General features: G+C 42.2%; 1 protein-coding gene across 10 annotated transcripts in view; it reads left to right on the forward strand.

Moving 5' to 3' along the window:
• Positions 1 to 19500, forward strand: part of PTPRD (protein tyrosine phosphatase receptor type D) — a 1386996-nt gene that overhangs the window by 1084651 nt on the left and 282845 nt on the right. For all 10 annotated transcript variants that reach the window (XM_083419250.1, XM_083419244.1, XM_083419248.1 and 7 more), the window contains one exon: positions 5502 to 5667. In XM_083419250.1, the coding sequence (XP_083275376.1) occupies positions 5583 to 5667 (85 nt within the window). In that variant the 5' untranslated portion in view covers positions 5502 to 5582. The remainder of the gene's footprint in view (positions 1 to 5501; positions 5668 to 19500) is intronic.

Genomic DNA, 19500 nt, shown 5'->3' on the forward strand with positions numbered 1-19500 from the left:
ACTTAATCTTCTTGCTTTCTTATTTTCTCTTTTTGAAATATGCCAGTCTGGATTAGCTTTTTGCTGTTGGACATTTGGAGCTAAATGTGACTCAGTAGCATACACAATGGACACGAGGATGTTGCTCGGTATTGAAAAGGGTTCTTAGAGTTAGAGATTTAATTTAAAAGCAAGTGTAGTGGAAGAAGAATTCCTGCTACCCTATTCAGTACTATTCGGCACGATTGTTTGTCCATCAATGAGTGAGGTTGAGGGCCGAGGTTAAAGTATGTTGTAGGTCAGAACTAAAGCAGAGCTTTTGTGGAGCTGCTTGACAGCATTTGCCTATATCCTGCCTTGTTCCTGCCCAGTGTTACCAGCCCTGTCATCCGCATGGCTTCACTAACAGTATTTTAAAATGGCACTTTCCTATTCCAGATGCGTGTGTTTTCACAGCCTGAAATACTAAAAGCCTATCGCAGTCATACAAGAAGCTACAGAGTTCTCCCCCCTCCCGAAAAGGGCAAGGGTCGCAGGGGAACATATTAGTATGTTTTCTGGTTAGTTAACGTCATGGCACTCCGAAAGTGTGCAAAGGAAAGGATCAGGAAAGGGCTCCGGGTTGTGTGATGTGAACGATAATGAGAGCCACTGGGGGCACAGTGCCAAAGACTTTGCTATTGTTAATCACTTACGTCTGCATGGAGAGGTGAGCAGAGCAGGCTGTTTATGTCTACAAAATGCATCACCTTCTTTTCCGCGTGACATTTTGTGACACAGATTCCCATTCACAATCTTTCTGAAAATATTGAGAGGCGCAAGAAGTGTTTTTGGAGCAACACATTGAAATCAGAAATCTTACGTAACACAAGAGGGTGTGCGGTGTGTGTGTGTGGATGCATCTCAAATGAGATTGCACTTTGTCCTTGACATGTAATTATACATTTTCAAGCATGAGTGTTCTGTATCCCCCTTTCTTTCCTGTTCCATGGGTTAACTCTGTCTTGTTTTCTGCCCTGGATTCCAGTTTAACTTGGATAATTTCTAATATTTGATGGAGCCCAAGAGGCATGGTTGTTTCACTCTCCTTGCGCCACCCTCCCCAGATCTGAGCCTTGTAAGGGCTCCTCATTTAAGCCAGTATGGGATGCGGTAGCCTTGCACCTCTCGATACCAGCCTCACCAGCAAAGGTGAGATTGGGATCGAAGCGTGCCTGGCCACCGCATCCCTCAAATCACCCTCCCTGAGTGCTCGCAAAGCAGTACAGGACTGGTTTGGGGAGGGTGGAGGGAGCCATGCTCCCCAGAAACATGTACTGCTCAACACTACGCCTCTGACCCACAGGGTCTCTGAAGAGCCCATGGATTCTTCAAGTAGCAACTTGTAGGACTGGGAGACCACTCCTTCAAAATGTTTGCCTGATTGAAGGAACGGATGCTAAGCCTTTTATGAACAATAGGCCTTGCGCTAGGTGGAACCAGTTGTATTTCACAGGCCCCAATTTCTCACAAAGAGTAGCCTTTTGAAATAGGGTGTCCTTTCTCGATGAGATGGCTCACCCAGAAAACACCGTTGGACTCTCATCCACAATACTGAAGATCTTTGTCATTGTTGTGGGAGTTTGGATGAGCAAGGAAGGGAGGACTTGCCCGCTGCTAATACATTGCACCATTGCCACCAAACTAACATAGTACAATGAAGAAAGGGGTTAGCTATTTTATCTACAGTGGCCCACTGGGGGTAGGACTGGAAGTGCCCATACAGTTCCCACCAACTGCAATTCCCTCCATAACTAAGGATTTTTACACCTCCCAGAATAGCATTGTGCACCTTCACCAACCAAGGTGTGACTTCCTCTCTAAAGGTTTTACAGAATTCCCTGCTAAAACCATCTGGTCCCGGGGTTCTTCAGTTCTGGAAAAAAAATGTGTGTGCCTTGAAGAAAAACATGATACTTCTTTTGGGTCCTGTTCGGAGTGCTTCATGTGTCGATCAGATGTTTAATGGTTATTGTATTTGTATCCATTAAAAAACACAATAAAATTTGTTAGCTTTTAAAGAAAATACTTAAGGAAGTTGCCAAGCAGGTCTGCAAAGGGGTAGCCTTGGGAAATGGTCTATGGAATGGGAGTGACCTGGAGAGAGTTATGAGGGCCAGACAGGGAGGACTGGAGGGCAGAATCTGGCCCCTGGGGCTGAGGTTTGCTATTGCTTATGTGGGGCAAAACAAAGCAAATCAACCGAAGGAACTAAAAGCCGCAACAAACCACATGTGCTGTGTTGTGAGCAGAATTTAGAATAATAAAAATATTTATTATTTGTTTATTTATTAAAACAAGATTTGTTAACAGACTCCAAAATCGGTGAACTAATTTGGCTTAAGAGAATTTCAGAAGCATCTCTTAAGTATATTGCAGGAAGAAAGGAAGTGACCATCACCCTGAAGGCCCATAGTATTGTCTTAAGATTCCTATGTGTAATCATTTTTATTAGTTTTCAGTTACAGTAACCCAATAAATGCCTCATTGTCAATACCAAATTATAATACAACTAATAATGCCAATTGTTCATATGCCAAATTGTATTCTTTTGTTCATCCCCTACGTGCTAGAACTGATGATTTGATAATTTACTTTAACTCTGCATTCAAAAAACTTACAAATTCCAATTACTGGTACATACCAGCCAGAATAACATACCCTTATACTGCAGCTGCAATTTTAACGACTTCCATTCACATTAACACCTCAAATAATTTAAAGTCCTACCACAGGCAAAGCCTTCAGACTCTCTCTTTGTTCTTCTCGTGTGTGGGTATTTTTCTGTCCATGATGTTTCTTCCTGTCCTTGTCCTGTATTACGTCCATCTTTTGTCAGTTGTTGCTGTTCTCCATCATACCTTGGGCGGAACAAGTAATCCATTGCATTGTCTTAAGATTCAAAGGGGCATGTAATTTGCTTGACTGACCACCAGGATTGTCAGCCATGATGAAGAATGTGCTTTCTGACCAGTGCCAGATTTACATATAAGCTAAGCAAGCTATAGCTTAGGGCCCCACACTCTTGGGGGCCCCCAAAAAATAAAGAGAAAAAATACCTGGATGTATATTTCCAAAATATAAGATAAAAAACAAATAAAATTAAACCTACATACAGCAACAGGGTTTTGTGTGGTGTAGGCCCCTATGATGTAAGTAATGGGGCCTGCCTGCTAGCCTGCTCCCTAAAATATCACTGGTTTGCTCATTTCTATATATAGGGTGCCTACATTCTGCATGTGCAAATGGCTTTAGATACCTATTAGGTCCATAAATTACCATATAGCATATATTCAACAACAAAAACCAGTGACAATTAGTTGTTGACAAAGGACAGCTGGACATATAAAGGGCCCCATTACCTTCAGTAGCTCAGGGCCTCATCAAACTTAAATCGGGCCCTGTTTCTGATCCAATCAAACAACACATAAGCAAATATGTCTTACGTGAGCTAGGAAGGGGTATGTATCCTTCCTCATTTTATCCTCCCAGAAAAACCTGATAGGAACTTCAAAAAAAGAAAAGAAAAAAGGATGTGACCATAACTCCTGAAAAGGGAGGGGCGAAATGGTCTCACTAATTGGCATTTCAAAATATGAGAAGGCAAGGTTATCTCTAGAAAATATTTAAGACCAAGATAAATAAATAAATGCTTGGGAATCAAGAGAGTGAAAACTGCCAGATGGCTGCATTGAATACATCCCTTTTTAAAAGTTGTATTATGGTCTGTTCAGTTGCTACCAAAAGCTTCATTGCACATTTGAACCGCAGGAGAAAAATCTCCCCCCCTCCCCCAGCGCTACATTAAAGTAATAACTTAGTTGAAAAGGTCTTTGATGCAGCTCACAATTTTCTTCTTCATTACTCCCCTGAACCATTTATTTGCTCATTAATTTATATGTGCCTTCTCTAAAGGCACGGTTAGAAAACTTCTGCGCTGCCAATGTTCAGATCCACCTCACCCTCCCGCCCGCCCTCCTCAAGGCCATCAGTATCTGGAAATAGTTCGATCCTTTGTCATTACTCCTTCAGATGGGTAGATGCAAAAGCCAAAATCATCTCGTCTTTGAAAATGCATTTGATACACTTTCCCATCTTCTGTGATAGTATGGGAGTCATTATTGCAGCAGTTGGCTCTGACACGCTTGCACAGACACAAATTGAGTCCGACAGGACTGATGTCTCATGGACTTTGCTGTCATTTGAAATGCTGGCACAAAGATGGTAGCGGTGAAAGCAGAGAGCTGGTGCTTTCAGCACGTTGAGGGTTTCTTGGGGTTTTGTGTTTCGTGTTAGGTTTGTGTTTTGTGATAGCAGCAATCAAATCAAGAGTTGGTTTTCCATGAGCTTTATTAAAGCTGAGTTCTAGTGTCTGCTTCTCTTTTTCTTATCTCAAGTAGATTTTTAATATTATTCTGTGATCTAAAACAGGCTCTTCATACCACCCACGGATCTGTATCAATCCTTTCCAGTAGAATAATAATTAGTATTATTTTCTCTCCCCTTTTTCATCTTAATCTTTCCTTCATGCAAGCAATTCTTGCATTATGATATAAATAGTTTTTTCCCCCTATTGTGCTTGTTTCAGACCTGCCAAAGCATATATCTTACCTCTGCTTAGAAAACCACAATTAAATTGTAGAGTTATGTTAGTGGCGTAGATCTATTTTTGGATATCTCTAGAATTTCCTGTTGGAGGCGATGCGTTTTCTGTGTGTTATGTTTCTGACATAGCTTGGTTGGAGTGAATAAAGTAGAGTCAAATTGATTTCTTCTTAAAGGCAGATGTTCATGCTGTATTATTCATTAGTTCTTATACAAGATACAAAATTAAACCGACTGAACAGGAATATGTAATCTTTATTCATAATTTATCCATGAATTATATAATTCGCATTTAGTGATAAATCAGAGAGGAAACAATAACAGTTCTGTGTGGACAGATTTTTCAAGATGCCACACCAGATAAGACTTGGTTGGATTAATCCACAAATACCAATATCCTAGCCTTGCATATAGCGCATTAGGAACAGAAGCAGATTTAGCTCTGTCATTCTTACCTGATGCAAGGAAATCAGCTTCCAATATGTTGTTTGTTAGCAGGCTTTTGTCCTGGAGGTTGAATCCTTCTAAACCCTTCTTTAGAGTATCTGTATGGCTTATTCCAGCTGAAGTATTAAAGTAGGACATCATTAGGAACGACAGCTCATTTTCGTGATGTGGTGCTAAAGAAAGGAGACTCTCTGCAGCACATAGGAACTGTTGATCACAACCTGGGTTACAAGGTGCCTTGGAAAAGAACATAGTGGCTGTTAAAATGTGCTGCTCTCGGGTTATTTTACCAGGCTAATCCCAGCCTTCAAGACTGGAATCCAATGCTTTTATCTTGCTCATTAAAAGTCTGCATTGTTTATGTATTTGGAAAGGAAGGAGCAAAAACATTCTAAATATTTCTCTCTCTCTCTCTCTCTTGTTCCTCTCAGGCTTTGAAAATTCTTCATCTGGAATTTCAGATTGGAGAGACTCGCAGTGGCTTCTAAGCCAGTGATCGAAGCCGCCAAAGTATGCTGGTGCCAAGCTGTCGGAGGATGCATGTAGCCAGGCCAGTAGTACTGCTCCTCTGCTTCCTGCTCTGTGCTGATGCTGAAAGTAAGCTCTCCCCCATCTACTTTTTTCACCCTTGCAAATAAAATATTGGCTGTAATGAAGAGTTCTGTTTATGGTCGGCACATTCTGGGGGCTTGTGAATAATCTTGCTTTTGACTCAGTCTTGAGACACTGTGGGATCCACCTTGGCTCTCAGCCAGTGTTTGAAAGGGATTATTTACTGAGTTCCCTACTATTTTTTCCTGCCGTTAATACCCCTTTTCTTGAGCATTGGAGGGTTCCCACTGCTCTCTGTTTGCTTGTGATCAGTCATTTCAAAGAGACAATGCGAGCAAAATTGTGTAGCCAAAACAAAACCTAACCTTGCTTGCCAGAAGGCAAACATCACTTAGTCTTACTAAGTATTTTCCCTCCCAGTTCCTTGGATATTTTCTTTTCAAGCTCTGAAAAGACAAACAATGCAATGTTGAGGCCAATTAAAATTCCAGGTCCTTTGTGTCTGTCACAGCAGCTGTTGTAATGTATTATGTCCAACAGCTGTCGTGGAGTACAGTATTTGAAGAAACCAAGCAGAACTGTCAACTTTGAGGCTGGGCTTTAGAGTGTGGAGACTTTGGTGTACTGCAGGCACCTAGGTTCTAAGTCCAGGACCCATATTGTGGCACTATAGAGTTTTGGTCAATTAGCTTGCCAATTAATGAGAAGATAATATCTTCTTCTTAATTAGGAAATCATTAGGTTTGCCTTGTTTACACGTGTTCTTTGTCCCAGCTGTCTTCTGGCTTTCCACATTGAACAAGGAGGGAAAACCCCTCTTGCGTGAACTAGTTGAGGCAGGTTTGTCTGTATTCTGGTGACATCACTTGAACTCGAAGCATTTCCCACTGGTAACTTCTTTGAGCTCATTTTGAGGGAATCTTTAATTTGGAGGGGCTTTGTAAGCACCCAGGGGAATCACTTTAAGAAGTAAACAACCTGAGTGCTAAAATATTACATTACAATGTAGGTATCGTTAGCAAGCATTGATACTACTTACTTGTCTCTTGGGTTCAGCGTGGATAATTGTTATTTGAATATCTTCGTCAAGAAAGAAGTTTGGTATATAGTGTGCTCTTGCTGTAACACTTTGATTCAAGTTAATTTATCAATGAGTGTACTAAGCTGCAGGTTCTGGTGGCTGTTCCTCGTGGTTTTCCGTTTTCAATCATGTGTATAGAATAGTCTGAAGTTAGGTTTAGAGTGAATGAAATTTAGAAAGCAAACACTGAAAACACACATTTGTAAATTAATGACAGTGGTGAATGTTGGACCTCTTCCAGATAGTTAAATGACCAGCTGCGATGTTTGTGCATAAGGTGAAGCCAAGGACATTTTAACACTTCAGCCAATAAATAATGAACTGGGATATAGCCCAATCTTTTTTCAATTAGGCATTTTAAGAGAGTCACTTTTTTAAAAAATGTGGAAATTGTTCTTAAAGGACAATAGATTAAAAATATATATCCTGAAGTTTTGCCAATTGTACAATGATCATGATGATAGAACTGGAGAAAAAAATGTCACAAGTCAGATAAAACTTTGCAAAGATCACAGGTTTTTTGGTTGTTTTTTTAAAAAGTGAAACAAAGTTTAAACCTTCCCAGTAGCTTTTGGAAATGAACAAAAGAACAACTGTTTCAACAGTTTGTTTCTTTTTCCTTTGTTAAGCATTTGAACACAGAAAAAAATATTTTCCTGAGAATCGCTAGCAGATTTACTTTTTAAACAGGCAATTTTGTAATAAAGTGCTTTCCGATTTCCTTGCTTTGCAAATCGTTGTTTTCAGCATTCTGTTCCTTATTGCTCAAAACAAAATAAAATTTGGCAATCAGCTATTAAGCACTGTGGGTTTTGACAAGAGGCTTTTGTTTCTCTTAACACATTTGCTTCTTTGGAGTAGTTCGTGAAACTGCCGACTTAAGGATAATAAGTAGGTCTGGTTGGTTAGTTTCCAATTAAGTATTTCCCACTGGAAAATGTTTCTCTGAAATTTCTTGCTGGCAGAAATATCATTAAATGCTCTGTGGGGAAAGTTATCATCCTCCCATGCTAATGTTACATTTTATAGACCCTGAGTATCCAAAGTGCATTATGGGAGTTGAATTTTGCAGAATCCCTCCCATTGCCTCCAGTCATCTGCATACTTGTCTCATACAGAAATAAACATACAGTGGTACCTCGGGTTAAGTACTTAATTCATTCCGGAGGTCCGTTCCTAACCTGAAATTGTTTGTAACCTGAAGCACCACTTTAGCTAATGGGGCCTAATGAAGTACCACTGTATACATATACAGGTGATGTGTTCTACACAAGGCAGAAACCCTTGCTGGTTTAAGATTGGGGTATCTCCTGTTCAAGTCTGCCCAATGGCTGAGACAACATTCATAGGCCCGCTGGTTGTCTCCTTTTGCCTTCCTTGACTGGGATCAGGGAGAATGCTTTATTTGTGACTCTGCCTATGCTTTGAAACCCCCTTCTGAAGGAGGCAGTCTCACCTTTCACTTCCTTAGGAGCCTTCTGAAAGTTAGTATACACTTTCCTTAAAAAAAGGGGGGGAAGCTTTTTGTTTCTGGATTGTTGTTTTTATAATATTTTTAATCTGTTGGTGCATTATGATTTAGTGTTAAGTGCTGGTAACTTAGGTGTTAAGTCAGATGTTAAATTGTGGTATTATTATTTTTTATGAAGAAAGGTGGAATGGAAATGTGTTTTAAGTGCATAGTATACATTAGTTACTCCTGCCAACCTAGCAGTTCGAAAGCACGAAGTGCAAGTAGATAAATAGGTACCGCTCCAGAGGGAAGGTACACGGCGTTTCCATGCGCTTCTCTGGTTTGCCAGAAGCAGCTTAGTCATGCTGGCCACATGACCCGGAAGCTGTATGCCAGCTCCCTAGGCCAATAAAGTGAGTTGAGCGCCGCAACTGGACCTAATGGTCAGAGGTCCCTTTACCCTTTACCTTTATACATTAGTTATATATGTCCCTTTGTGTTTGTGTGTGTAATACTGAGCCTCTTGCGCTTGCTGATCAGAAGGTTGACGGTTTAAATCCCCATGACGGGGTGGGCTCCTGTTGCCCTGTTCCACCTCCTGCTAACCTAGCAGTTCGAAAGCACAGCAGTGCAAGTAGATAAATAGCTACCACTGCGGCGGGAGGGTAAACGGTGTTTCCGTGCACTCTGGTTTCCGTCATGGTGTTCCGTTGCGCCAGAAGCAGTTTAGCCTTGCTGGCCACATGACCCAGAAAGCTGTCTGTGGACAAATGCCGGCTCCCTCGGCCTGAAAGCAAGATGAGCGCCACAACCCCATAGACGCCTTTGACTGGACTTAACTGTCCAGGGGTCCTTTAACACACAGACACACACACACAAACACACCTATGGGCTGCTGCTTCTGCTCCTGTTGCTCACAAACCTGCCTACCCGCCAATCCCTTCCCTTTATGCTTTGCCCCAAACTCCCTCCTTCTTCACTTGCAGCTCACCCCTCAAAACCCTCTGCACTTCACAGTTCACCAACTACCCCCCTCCCCAGTCCCACTCAATGCTGTCACTGCTAGGGAAAGCAGGATGAAGGGCTGATCTTTTTCCACCCACTCCCCTGACGCTGTGACAAGCAAGTCTCTATTTTGAAAGGCAGGCTTCCTTCACCTGGAATGCCATCAATGCTTTGTGTGTCCCCCTCCATTGACATATCTTTGGGGCGATGCGAAGGGGAGAAAGACTTCTCCTTCCCCGATTCAGTCCAGGGAAGGAAGCCTGCAGTTTTTTTTATTGCAGGCTTCTTCCTTCTCACAGTGGTGACACCAGGGGATTGTGAGAAGGCCAGCCTGGGCCACCCACTTTCTCCGCACTCCTCACTTCCTTCCCTGCTCTTCCTTTTGAATACGATCTACAAAACATGTTCGCATTCCAGCCAGAGTTCAGCACCTTTGTGTCCCATTAATGTAAAGATGGGGCAAATTTAATTAGGTGCTTGAAAGAGGAGGTACATATCCCATGGAGTGTAACCCTTGTGCAATGTGCACAAGATTTACATCAGATATACCAGAGAAAGAAGTTAACAAACTGCAAAATTTTAGCTCTATCCTAAGAAGAGATAAGTTGCCAGACATAGCTTTTGATTTTTAACTTTCCCACCATTTACAGTGGTACCTCAGGTTACATACGCTTCAGGTTACAGACTCCGCTAACCCAGAAATAGTGCTTCAAGTTAAGAACTTTGCTTCAGGATGAGAACAGAAATCGTGCTCCGGCGGCGCGGAGGCAGCAGGAGCCCCCATTAGCTAAAGTGGTGCTTCAGGTTAAGAACAGTTTCAGGTTAAGTACGGACCTCCGGAACAAATTAAGTACTTAACCGAAGGTACCACTGTATTTGGAAGGAAAACAGAGGGAGCTGCTTGTGCTTTGAGCCCCAAAACCCATCCCCCCATGGAAATAAAGACACAGTGGAGACAGAATTTAGTTTAAATGCTAATGGGCAAATTTTGGCCACAACTTTATTAAAATACACAAATGTGACTGGTATTGACTTAGGCATTGGTATCAAACTATATCTGGCTCCTGCTCCACCCTGCAAGAAGCCTGGAAGGGTAAACAACCAGCAGGGGGATCTCCGTCAGTGTATATTGACTGGTGCTCACCCCTGGGGTCCCGGGGGTCCTGGCATGGCCCTAGCCCCTCTCTGGGCTGCGGACGAGATCCAGACCCCCAGATTCCTTTAACGGAATACTCTATTCATTGGAGGGACAGGTGATGGCCGCACCTCCCCTCCCCACATTCCCCTAAACTAATGCCTAACCGCCAAACCTTACAAAGTTGTGACGATTGCTAAGAGGTAGGCAAAAACCAAGATTGCCACAGCCACTCTGCCACATTTGGAAAAATTTCTACCTGGCTCCCATTCCAAAACAGGTGACCAACCGGAGTCCAAAGCTAGGCCAAACATGACCTAATTAATGGGTGGGTGGTGGGTGTTCGGCAGCACGAAGCAAAAGGAGGTCCCTATGTCACGCTGCCAAATAGATACCCCCAACCCCTAACCTTGCCACACTGCTGATTGGCTAAAGGCCATTGGCATAACTGTGGCACCACCGGCTTGGAGCGGGGCAAGCCCCGCCCACAAGCCAGTTAGGGAAGTGTTTCAGGGCCGAGCACAACATGGACCCTCTGTTAGGAGGACCCAACTTCCCACTGTAGGAAAAAGGGGTAGTGATGGAATACCTGCCCTCTTAAATGAAATCAGATATCCTTAATATGTAAACGATTAAGAATACATTCAAGCCCTAACCCCCAAGGTTTTCATGCTTAGTCCATTTCCTGAGTTCCCATTGCCTGTATTGCAAAGGTAAGGTCTAGAGGAAGCTCCTACTCAGCTGTACTTAAGCAGAAGTAGACTCCTTTTTACAATCAGGCATCATGATAAAGCAAAACCCATGAAGAGCATTCCTCTTGTTTTCAACCTCCTCTGTGCAATACTGGGGCAGTTGGGGGCTGAGGTATGTGTGCAATATGGTTGAGGACCCTGGGGGCAAGGCTTACCTGCAGGGCTGTCTTTACCAGGGGTGCGCCAAATGTATACCTACAGTATACCGGTTCCTCTTGATTGGGGAGGTCAACAATAAAAGCTGATTTGCAGTCAGCTAAACTAAATTTGGGGGCGCAGGGCAGATCCTTGCACCCCAGCAGTGCATATGCTAAAGACCTGTCTACACCCTGAAGCATTTGTCAGTTCAGGTGAACTCCTAAGCACACCTGCTTGTGAGTACACATCTTCCTTTTTGAGGCCAAAGCATCTGGAGAAGACACTCCTCCGAAGCAGAGACTGGTAACAGGCAGGCCACTGTGTTCTTGACATTTCCTAACGCACCCCCAATGATCCCGTCCTGTAGGTTGTTCAATATTAAACCAAAATTTCAAAAGAACGCTTACAAATTTTCAACACTTTTTGTTTGTTTTTAAAGGAACTGAATGACAGTGAGTTACAGAGGAATTGGTGGCCTACGAGAAAGTGACAGTAATGATTAGGCATCATATTTCTCCTTTTTTATTTTTTATTTTTATTGCAAGACATTTCACATAAAGCAACACGAACAAAAACAAACAAACAATACCTTAGTGACAACTAAACAATAACTAACAACACTTCTACTAACATCACACACAGTTTGGACTTCCGATTCACCTCATTGTGCTTTCTACATATTCTTAAGCTGTATCTGTTACATATCGATTTTTTGATTTATTTATTTTTCATTTATAGTTTCACTTAATAATCAAGATTCAATCTAAGCCTGTCAGGAGATTTACATTTTCACAGTACTGTTTTAGATACTCTTTAAATATTAACCATTCTTTACACACTTTCTGATTTGAGCTTCCTCTTATCCTCCCAGTCATTTTTGCAAGTTCCAGGTATTCTTCACCTGCCAGTCAAGCTTCACATTTCTCAGTCTTTCTTTTAAACCTTCCATTCTTTCCTTCTACTGACCGTAATGCTTACTATTCCTGATTCCTAAAGTTAGTTAAGAGAATGGTAGCTTAGCTATATACCAAAATGTTATATAAAAGTAAAAGGGTAGCATGGCTGCAAAGCAGTATTTATGTATTTATTTATTGGGGGAACTGAATCCCTGCATTTCCCTATTGAGCATTTGTAAGATTAATAAATGCTGCTAAAACTGTAGCTAGCAACAGTGCTTCCCTGCTGGGCTGATGTAGTCAAGGAGTCTGGTATATAGGGATGACTGAATGGCTTACAATATTTCTGAGAAATGACCCTAGTTCTATTTTTTTTACATTTTATTGCACTTAAGAACTTAAGAAGAGAGGGCAGAGTGTGTTGTGACTGATTACAAAGGCATCTCAGTTTGAAACACATGAGACCTGTTGCTCTGTGTGTTGTAGTGGCAAATTCATTTGGGGGAACGAATGAGGTTTTCCAGCAGAGCGTTTTGAGGATTGCCACTGAAGGACAATTAGATAATAGCACAATGAGTATAGATTGCCATTTCCCTTTTGCTTGTAATTAAACATTCCCCTGAGTTCTCTTCTTTCAGTGCAAAACAATAATCTGGTGAGAGGGCAATATAATACCATACTAGATTTTTGCTGTTAAATGGAAACGTACAAAGGTGGCTCTGCAGATTCACGTATTCCAGTATTATCTTTCATTAGTTTAAATCAAATCAAAAAGATATTTAAACTCACAAGACTCCCTAAGACAACTCATCATTGTTCCTGGTTCTTCCTATTTTTTTTGGATGGAACAGTTGTCATTGTTGCAGCTTTTTCAAAGGTTAAGCCATTTTATGAACTTTTGGTCAGTTGGCTTTCTACCAAAGGTGACAGTTGTGTTTATAATGAGAAGTGTTGTCGGCACAAGCTCTCCTTTCCTCTTCTGTTTCAATACAAAAACCTGATAAGTGATAAAGATGGATTTCCTTGTACATTCCTAAATAGCTCTATCACCGCAAGGGGGATATAGGATTGTAACAGATATACAGTCGATTCCTGTCTTAATTTCTGTGGAAGTTTCACCTATGAAAAAAGTTCATAAAGCTAATAAGTTTCTTCATTCTAATAATATTATTAGACGAGTTCTAATCCCATTGTTCCCACAGAGAATTAATTGTCAGGCTTTTTTTTTCCCACTCTGGAATGGAGTTTCTGTGCCATCTGTTCATAATTCACCACTGGCTCATTTCATACATTTGGCAATCCTCATGCTATCACATTCAGGATTGTGTGTGCTTCTTGAAGCTACCGTTGTAATGGAAATGAAGAAGTCTGTGGTATGTCCTGAAGATGTCTGATTTGGCCACGTGCCTTGGGATTCCTCTGACATGCTCTATGTGGGGCTGCAGCGGAAAAGTTCTCAGAAACGTCAACTGGCCCAGGGAACTGCAGCTAGACTGCTGACTAGAGCTTATAGGGAACAGCTCCACTCACTACTGGTCTGTTTCCAGGCACAATTCAAAGTGCTGGTTATGACCTCTAGTGCCTTTTACAGCTTAAAGGTAAAGGTAAAGGGACCCCTGACCATTATGTCCAGTCGTGGCCGACTGGGGTTGCGGTGCTCATCTCACTTTATTGGCCGAGGGAGCCGGCGTACAGCTTCCGGGTCATGTGGCCAGCATGACTAAGACGCTTCTGGCGAACCAGAGCAGTGCACGGAAATGCTGTTTACCTTCCCGCCAGAGCGGTACCTATTTATCTACTTGCACTTTGCAGAAATGAGTCTTGTCCTCTCTAGTCCATTCTTATTCATACTAATCTTAAGAGTTAATTGTAGTCTCACTGCAAAACCCCACAGACAGAAGCACTTTTTACCAGGAGGTGTGTTCCCTTTGAAATGTAAACAAATAAAGTTTGATCGCTGCTGCACTTTGAAACACTGATTTTTCTTCTTCTGACTTCTGAGATAACAGGGCATGAAATGGGTGATTTAGTGATTTAGCTATCTAGAAATGCTCAAGTTTATATAGACTCTTGCTATAGACAGATATAATGATGAGCTATGGTTTATCATGTTAGGAAGGAGCCACGGTGATGCAGCTCTGGGAAATGTCCGTGCTTCCATGAACCAGTGGACCATAATTATTTTCATGGCTATAATCTTCTGATTTAGTGTTGGAGCATGGACACATTTAGCATATTTGTCCCGAAACAGGATCTATCTCTGACCATGCACATAACTCATGCATTCTTTTTGGGTCCTGGATAATGCTTGACATGGTCATTTCTGGTAAAAGCTTTTAGTTCATTAGAATGGAAGGAAAGCTTGTGCCGTTGTGTACACATTTCTCCACTGACAAGCGTGAAAAAACTGGAATTGGATAGCAGCACAAGCTTCACCCCCCCCCTCCCTGTCCCACACATGCACAAGGCAGCTGCAATAGTGCTTTTATTTTTCAATTAGGTATAATGTGTAAATATTCTGGTGTATGCTTGTCACTTTCTGGATGAATTGTGCCCCAGCTTAGCACTAACCATATAATATTCTGGAAAAGTAGTCCTTTGATAATACTAAATGTGCACGGTTTGGAAGAGAGCAAAACAGATATTACTTTGCCAGTTCTTCTTTGGACTGCAAAACATTGTGGCACTGCAAAACATTGTGGCACAAGGTGCTGGTTTTGACCTTTAAAGCCCTTTGTGGATTAGGGCCCTTGTATTTATGGTATGCTCCACAGAGGACCTTAAGGTCCATGAATAACTGTAGTTTAGAGGTCCCAGGCCCTAAGGAAGTCAGACTATCCTCCACCAGAGCCAGGGCCTTTTCAGTGATGGCCAGGAGGAAAAGGCCTTCAGCACTCACAGCCAGGCAATGTCCCTCTATTGGCACTTTAATAGGAGTGGTGTTTAGTGTTTAGTGGTCCAGTTCACAAGAGAATGTGATCTACTCCCAGTATATAAACAAATTGGCAGTGATCTACCCATTGTCATTGGAGGGAGGAGGAGCGTGCAGGTTTTTTTTGGGGGGGGTCATAAACTTGTTGAGCTTTTTTGGGAGGGATGTAAAAAATCACTCACATGAGATTACAGCACTGGCAATCGCACACAGCTCTAAAGCCGGAAGCGGGGGCGGTTACATTACTTGCCAGATCTACCAGGATCACCCCGGCAATCTACTTGTAGATTGCGGTTGACCGGTTGGACATGTCTGCTGTAGAACAACTCTACAGAAACAAAATGAATCTGGGTTTGGTCAGTGCCTGGATAGAAAACTGTGTGGGAACCCCATGCAAGCCATCCTTCCTGGAAGACCATCACTAGAAGAAAGGCAAAATATAATACAATAAAGATATGCACATGGATGGTGCTCCCTTATTCATTTTTCTATCTACCTCTTTAGTCATCTTACACCCATATCAGTTTCATGCCACCAAGTGCCTCTTGCAGTTTTCTGCTCATCGAGTGACATTTTGTGTGTTGTAATTTCATTCCCCCCCCCCCTTTTATTCAACTGTGTGGTGGAATTCAACATAGTGCTAAGGAGATCTTTCTTCATCTCAAGCATTTATGTTTTTCTGAAGGAACAAACCCCACCCCACCCCATAGGCTGTTGTGAAGATTGTTCCAACCCTCCAGAGTCGATTTAAAGGACACGTAGGGATATTTGGGGACTTAGGTGGCGCTGTGGGTTAAACCACAGAACCTAGGACTTGCCAATCAGAAGGTCGGCGGTTCGAATCCCTGCGACGGGGTGAGCTCAGTTGCTCGGTCCCAGCTCCTGCCAACCTAGCAGTTCGTAAGGACGTCAAAGTGCAAGTAGATAAACAGGTACCGCTCCGGCGGGAAGGTAAACAGCGTTTCCGTGTGCTGCTCTGGTTTGCCAGAAGCGGCTTAGTCATGCTGGCCACATGACCCGGAAGCTGTATACTAGCTCCCTCGGCCAATAAAGTGAGAAGAGCGCCGCAACCCCAGAGTCGGTCACGACTGGACCTAATGGTCAGGGGTCACCTTTACCTTTACCTTTAGGGATATTTGGAAAAGGAGCAGGAAAGCCTGTTGCCCTGGCTTCTGCGAAGAGAATTGAGTTCTTGAATCTGGTCCTGTATGTTCCATTTTAAGGATTTAAGTTTTATTTGCATGGTACTACGTATATCCATACAGCCCAAATGTCACGGCCCTTGCCATAGTGAATGGAAACGGAACCAAAGAACAAAAGAGCATATGCTCAAAACACATGGATTACTCTACATTTTTATATCTTCTTGGATAATCATCCTGTTTTCCTGACTAGATTCGTTTTGCTGTGTAATGAGCATGCTAATGTTCAGTGTCACTGAATAGCTGTTAAAGAGACCTAGTCACAAGGAATTGGATATATATATATTGCCTGCCAACCTAGCAGTTCGAAAGCACTCCCGGGTGCAAGTAGATAAATAGGGACCGCTTACTAGCGGGAAGGTATACGGCGTTTCTGTGTGCTGTGCTGGCTAGCCAGATGCAGCTTGTCACGCTGGCCACGTGACCCGGAAGTGTCTCCGGACAGCGCTGGCCCCCGGCCTCTTAAGTGAGATGGGCGCACAACCCTAGAGTCTGTCAAGACTGGCCCGTATGGGCAGGGGTACCTTTACCTTTACCTTTTATATATATATATTATCAGCTCCCATAATGGTCTTTTCTCTACAGTCAAGCAGTACATGAATTTTATGAAATAAATAAATAATGAAATTTGGTCGGGGGGGGGGGATCAGTGATGGCTGTGATAAACCTTTTGATTTTATTCTAGAAGAAATATTTTATTTCCTTTTCAATATTCACACCACACAAGCATAGCATGACCGTAGAGCTCTGTTTTTATTTTCTGAAAGCCTTAAAAAAAATCTTTTCGGCTCTCCTTGATAGATTTCATTACTTAGTCAGTTTTTAACCTTGCATAAATGTCAATGGAGCCTCACAATACAGTCGAGAAACAAGACTTGCGTTTCACAACAAAACCCATCTGGCTTCCCCTTCACTCTCTAGGAGAGGCAGCCAGCTGTACTTGTGGAGGTTCCTCAATATGAGTGTGAATAGGGCTCTACTAACCTTTTAGTGTAGAGCTTTTTCATGTGGAATAATGAAGACGGTTATTTTCCAATGCTATCTGTCTTCATTTGTTTGTGTGTGGTGCTCTTTCACACCCGATGTCAAATGTACCTGTTTCCAGTGCTGTTTCATGTAGTCTCAGTTGGAAATAAGTTTGAAAATGGAGTGTTGTCTGCATTCCCCCCCCCCTGCAAAAACCAGAGTTATTATATTTGCTTTCACCCTTTAAAAAAGTTATTTCAGTCGCACGTTACAATACAGCCCTAGGAATTCTTTCTGAGTTGATTTTACGAAAATTGCTATGTAGTATTGTGACAGTAATTTTACACTGCACTTGCTAAATTTGACATTAAAATGTGTCTCGTAAGGCACTTATATTATCAGTTTTCAAAAAGTTTTCTGAGACAGAAGTGGAAAAAGCCTATTACACAAAAATACCCAATTGAAGTTACTTTTTCACTTCTCTAATGTTATGTTATGCTTATCGTTCCTGAGGCAGTGGCTCAATCACTGAAATGACGGCGAGTATTTCTAACCGGGGCTTTCCATTCTGTGCTTTATCCTGCATTTCAAAGTGAATTTAAAATATGTAGCTTAATTATTTGCATGAGATTGATTATAGAGTCTACAGAAGTGTCGATGCCAGGAAAAAACCCTGTCGTATAATGGTAGACTTCTCACAAGTGCAACACATCCATGAATATCTGTGCAGAAGAAAAATACACTGAATTCAACAGGACTTACTCCGACTTGTGTGTGCATATGATTGCAACACTAGACACCTTTACCAATACTGCAACTAACAATGAATATTTATTTTGTAGCTGCACAGTGTAGTAGGCATAATAATAATAATAATAATAATAATAATAATAATAATAATAATAAAAAAATTTTATTTATACCCTGCCCTTCCCGATTTAAAAACCGGGCTCAGGGCGGCTAGCAGCATATATAAAACATTGATTAAAATGCAACTTAAAAACAGCATAAAACACAATATAAAATGCAGCATCAAGATCAATAAAATTCCAAAATTCAGGGGTCTTTTTTTTTGGGGGGGGGGGGGGGGGACCCAGTCAGTAGACATCAAATGATCACCGGGCTAACTGGCCAAGTTGGTCCAACTTGGGTCAGCAAGGTAACAGGGAAGAATTTAAATGTGGGGTCCCAAAAAGGGTTTCTTCATAGAAGAGGGAAGGGAAAAGGGAATAGAGGTTCAGGCTAATTCAAATTGAAGGCCAGATGGAATAGTTCTGTCTTATAGGCCCTGTGGAAGGAGATCAAGTCCTGCATGGCCCTAGTCGCGTGGGACAGAGCATTCCAGGTCGGAGCCATGACTTAAAAATCCCTGGCCCTGGTGGAGGATAGTCTGGCTTCCTTAGGGCATGTGCTCAGTATGGTCTTATGTAGGGTTGCCACGTTTCAAACAGTGAAAATCCTGACAGAAAAGTTGCTGAGCTTTTTTTAGCTCTGCTCAAAGTTGTTTGAGCTGTTTTGGCAAAAATGCTGGTTTTGAGCCATTTTTACAGAATATTGGCAAAAACGGCACTGCCAACACGGGCTGCCATGCATCCAGATTTTCCCAGACATTTTTTTTATGATTTCTGCCCGGACATTGCTGCTGACTGCAGTATTCTATGTATTTCCAGGAAATGGCAATCCTAGTCTTATGTAGTTGTGTGTCCAACTTTCAAAAGCAAAATATTAGATAGTGCAACTTTAACCACGTACAGTACAGTATGATTCACTTTCCCACTGCGCCTTGTGGTGGTTTGCCTCTGACCTGTTCTCAATGTGGAAGCAAACATCAGCACAGTGCATAGAAAGGCAAGTGCTTAGGGAATATTGCCATGAATTCATTGATAACCAGTCTCATAGTTCTTTCCGTGGAGGAGGTGCTATTTAGGCCACATGGGTCAGAGTTCGGCTACATCTGTGTAGTTTGATCTGAAGAACCACTCCTCCTTGTCCCAAGAAGATGACATGTTGGATGGTAGCAAGATGCTACACCTCACAGTGCTGCAGTCAGGAAACATCATCCACCTGCTGGCCAACCCAACTGCTGAAGAACACCAACAGTTGGAAAATACATTGAGGTTGCCTTCAGAAGGCTCTCAGAGAAGGCTTGGATATATGAGCAGGTTGAGGGAGATTGCTCAGGTCCTGAGGAGAAGGAACCCAAGAAGAAGATGAACCAGGGAAATAAAGCATCTTAATGGCTCTTCTAACACAGGAAGAAAACCAGGCTGGGGTGACCAAGCTCCCTGATACTATCTTTGTAGCTGAGCATTTGTTCA

Source organism: Podarcis tiliguerta (assembly GCF_965153285.1).
Source record: "Podarcis tiliguerta genome assembly, chromosome: 17".
NCBI lineage: Eukaryota > Metazoa > Chordata > Lepidosauria > Squamata > Lacertidae > Podarcis > Podarcis tiliguerta.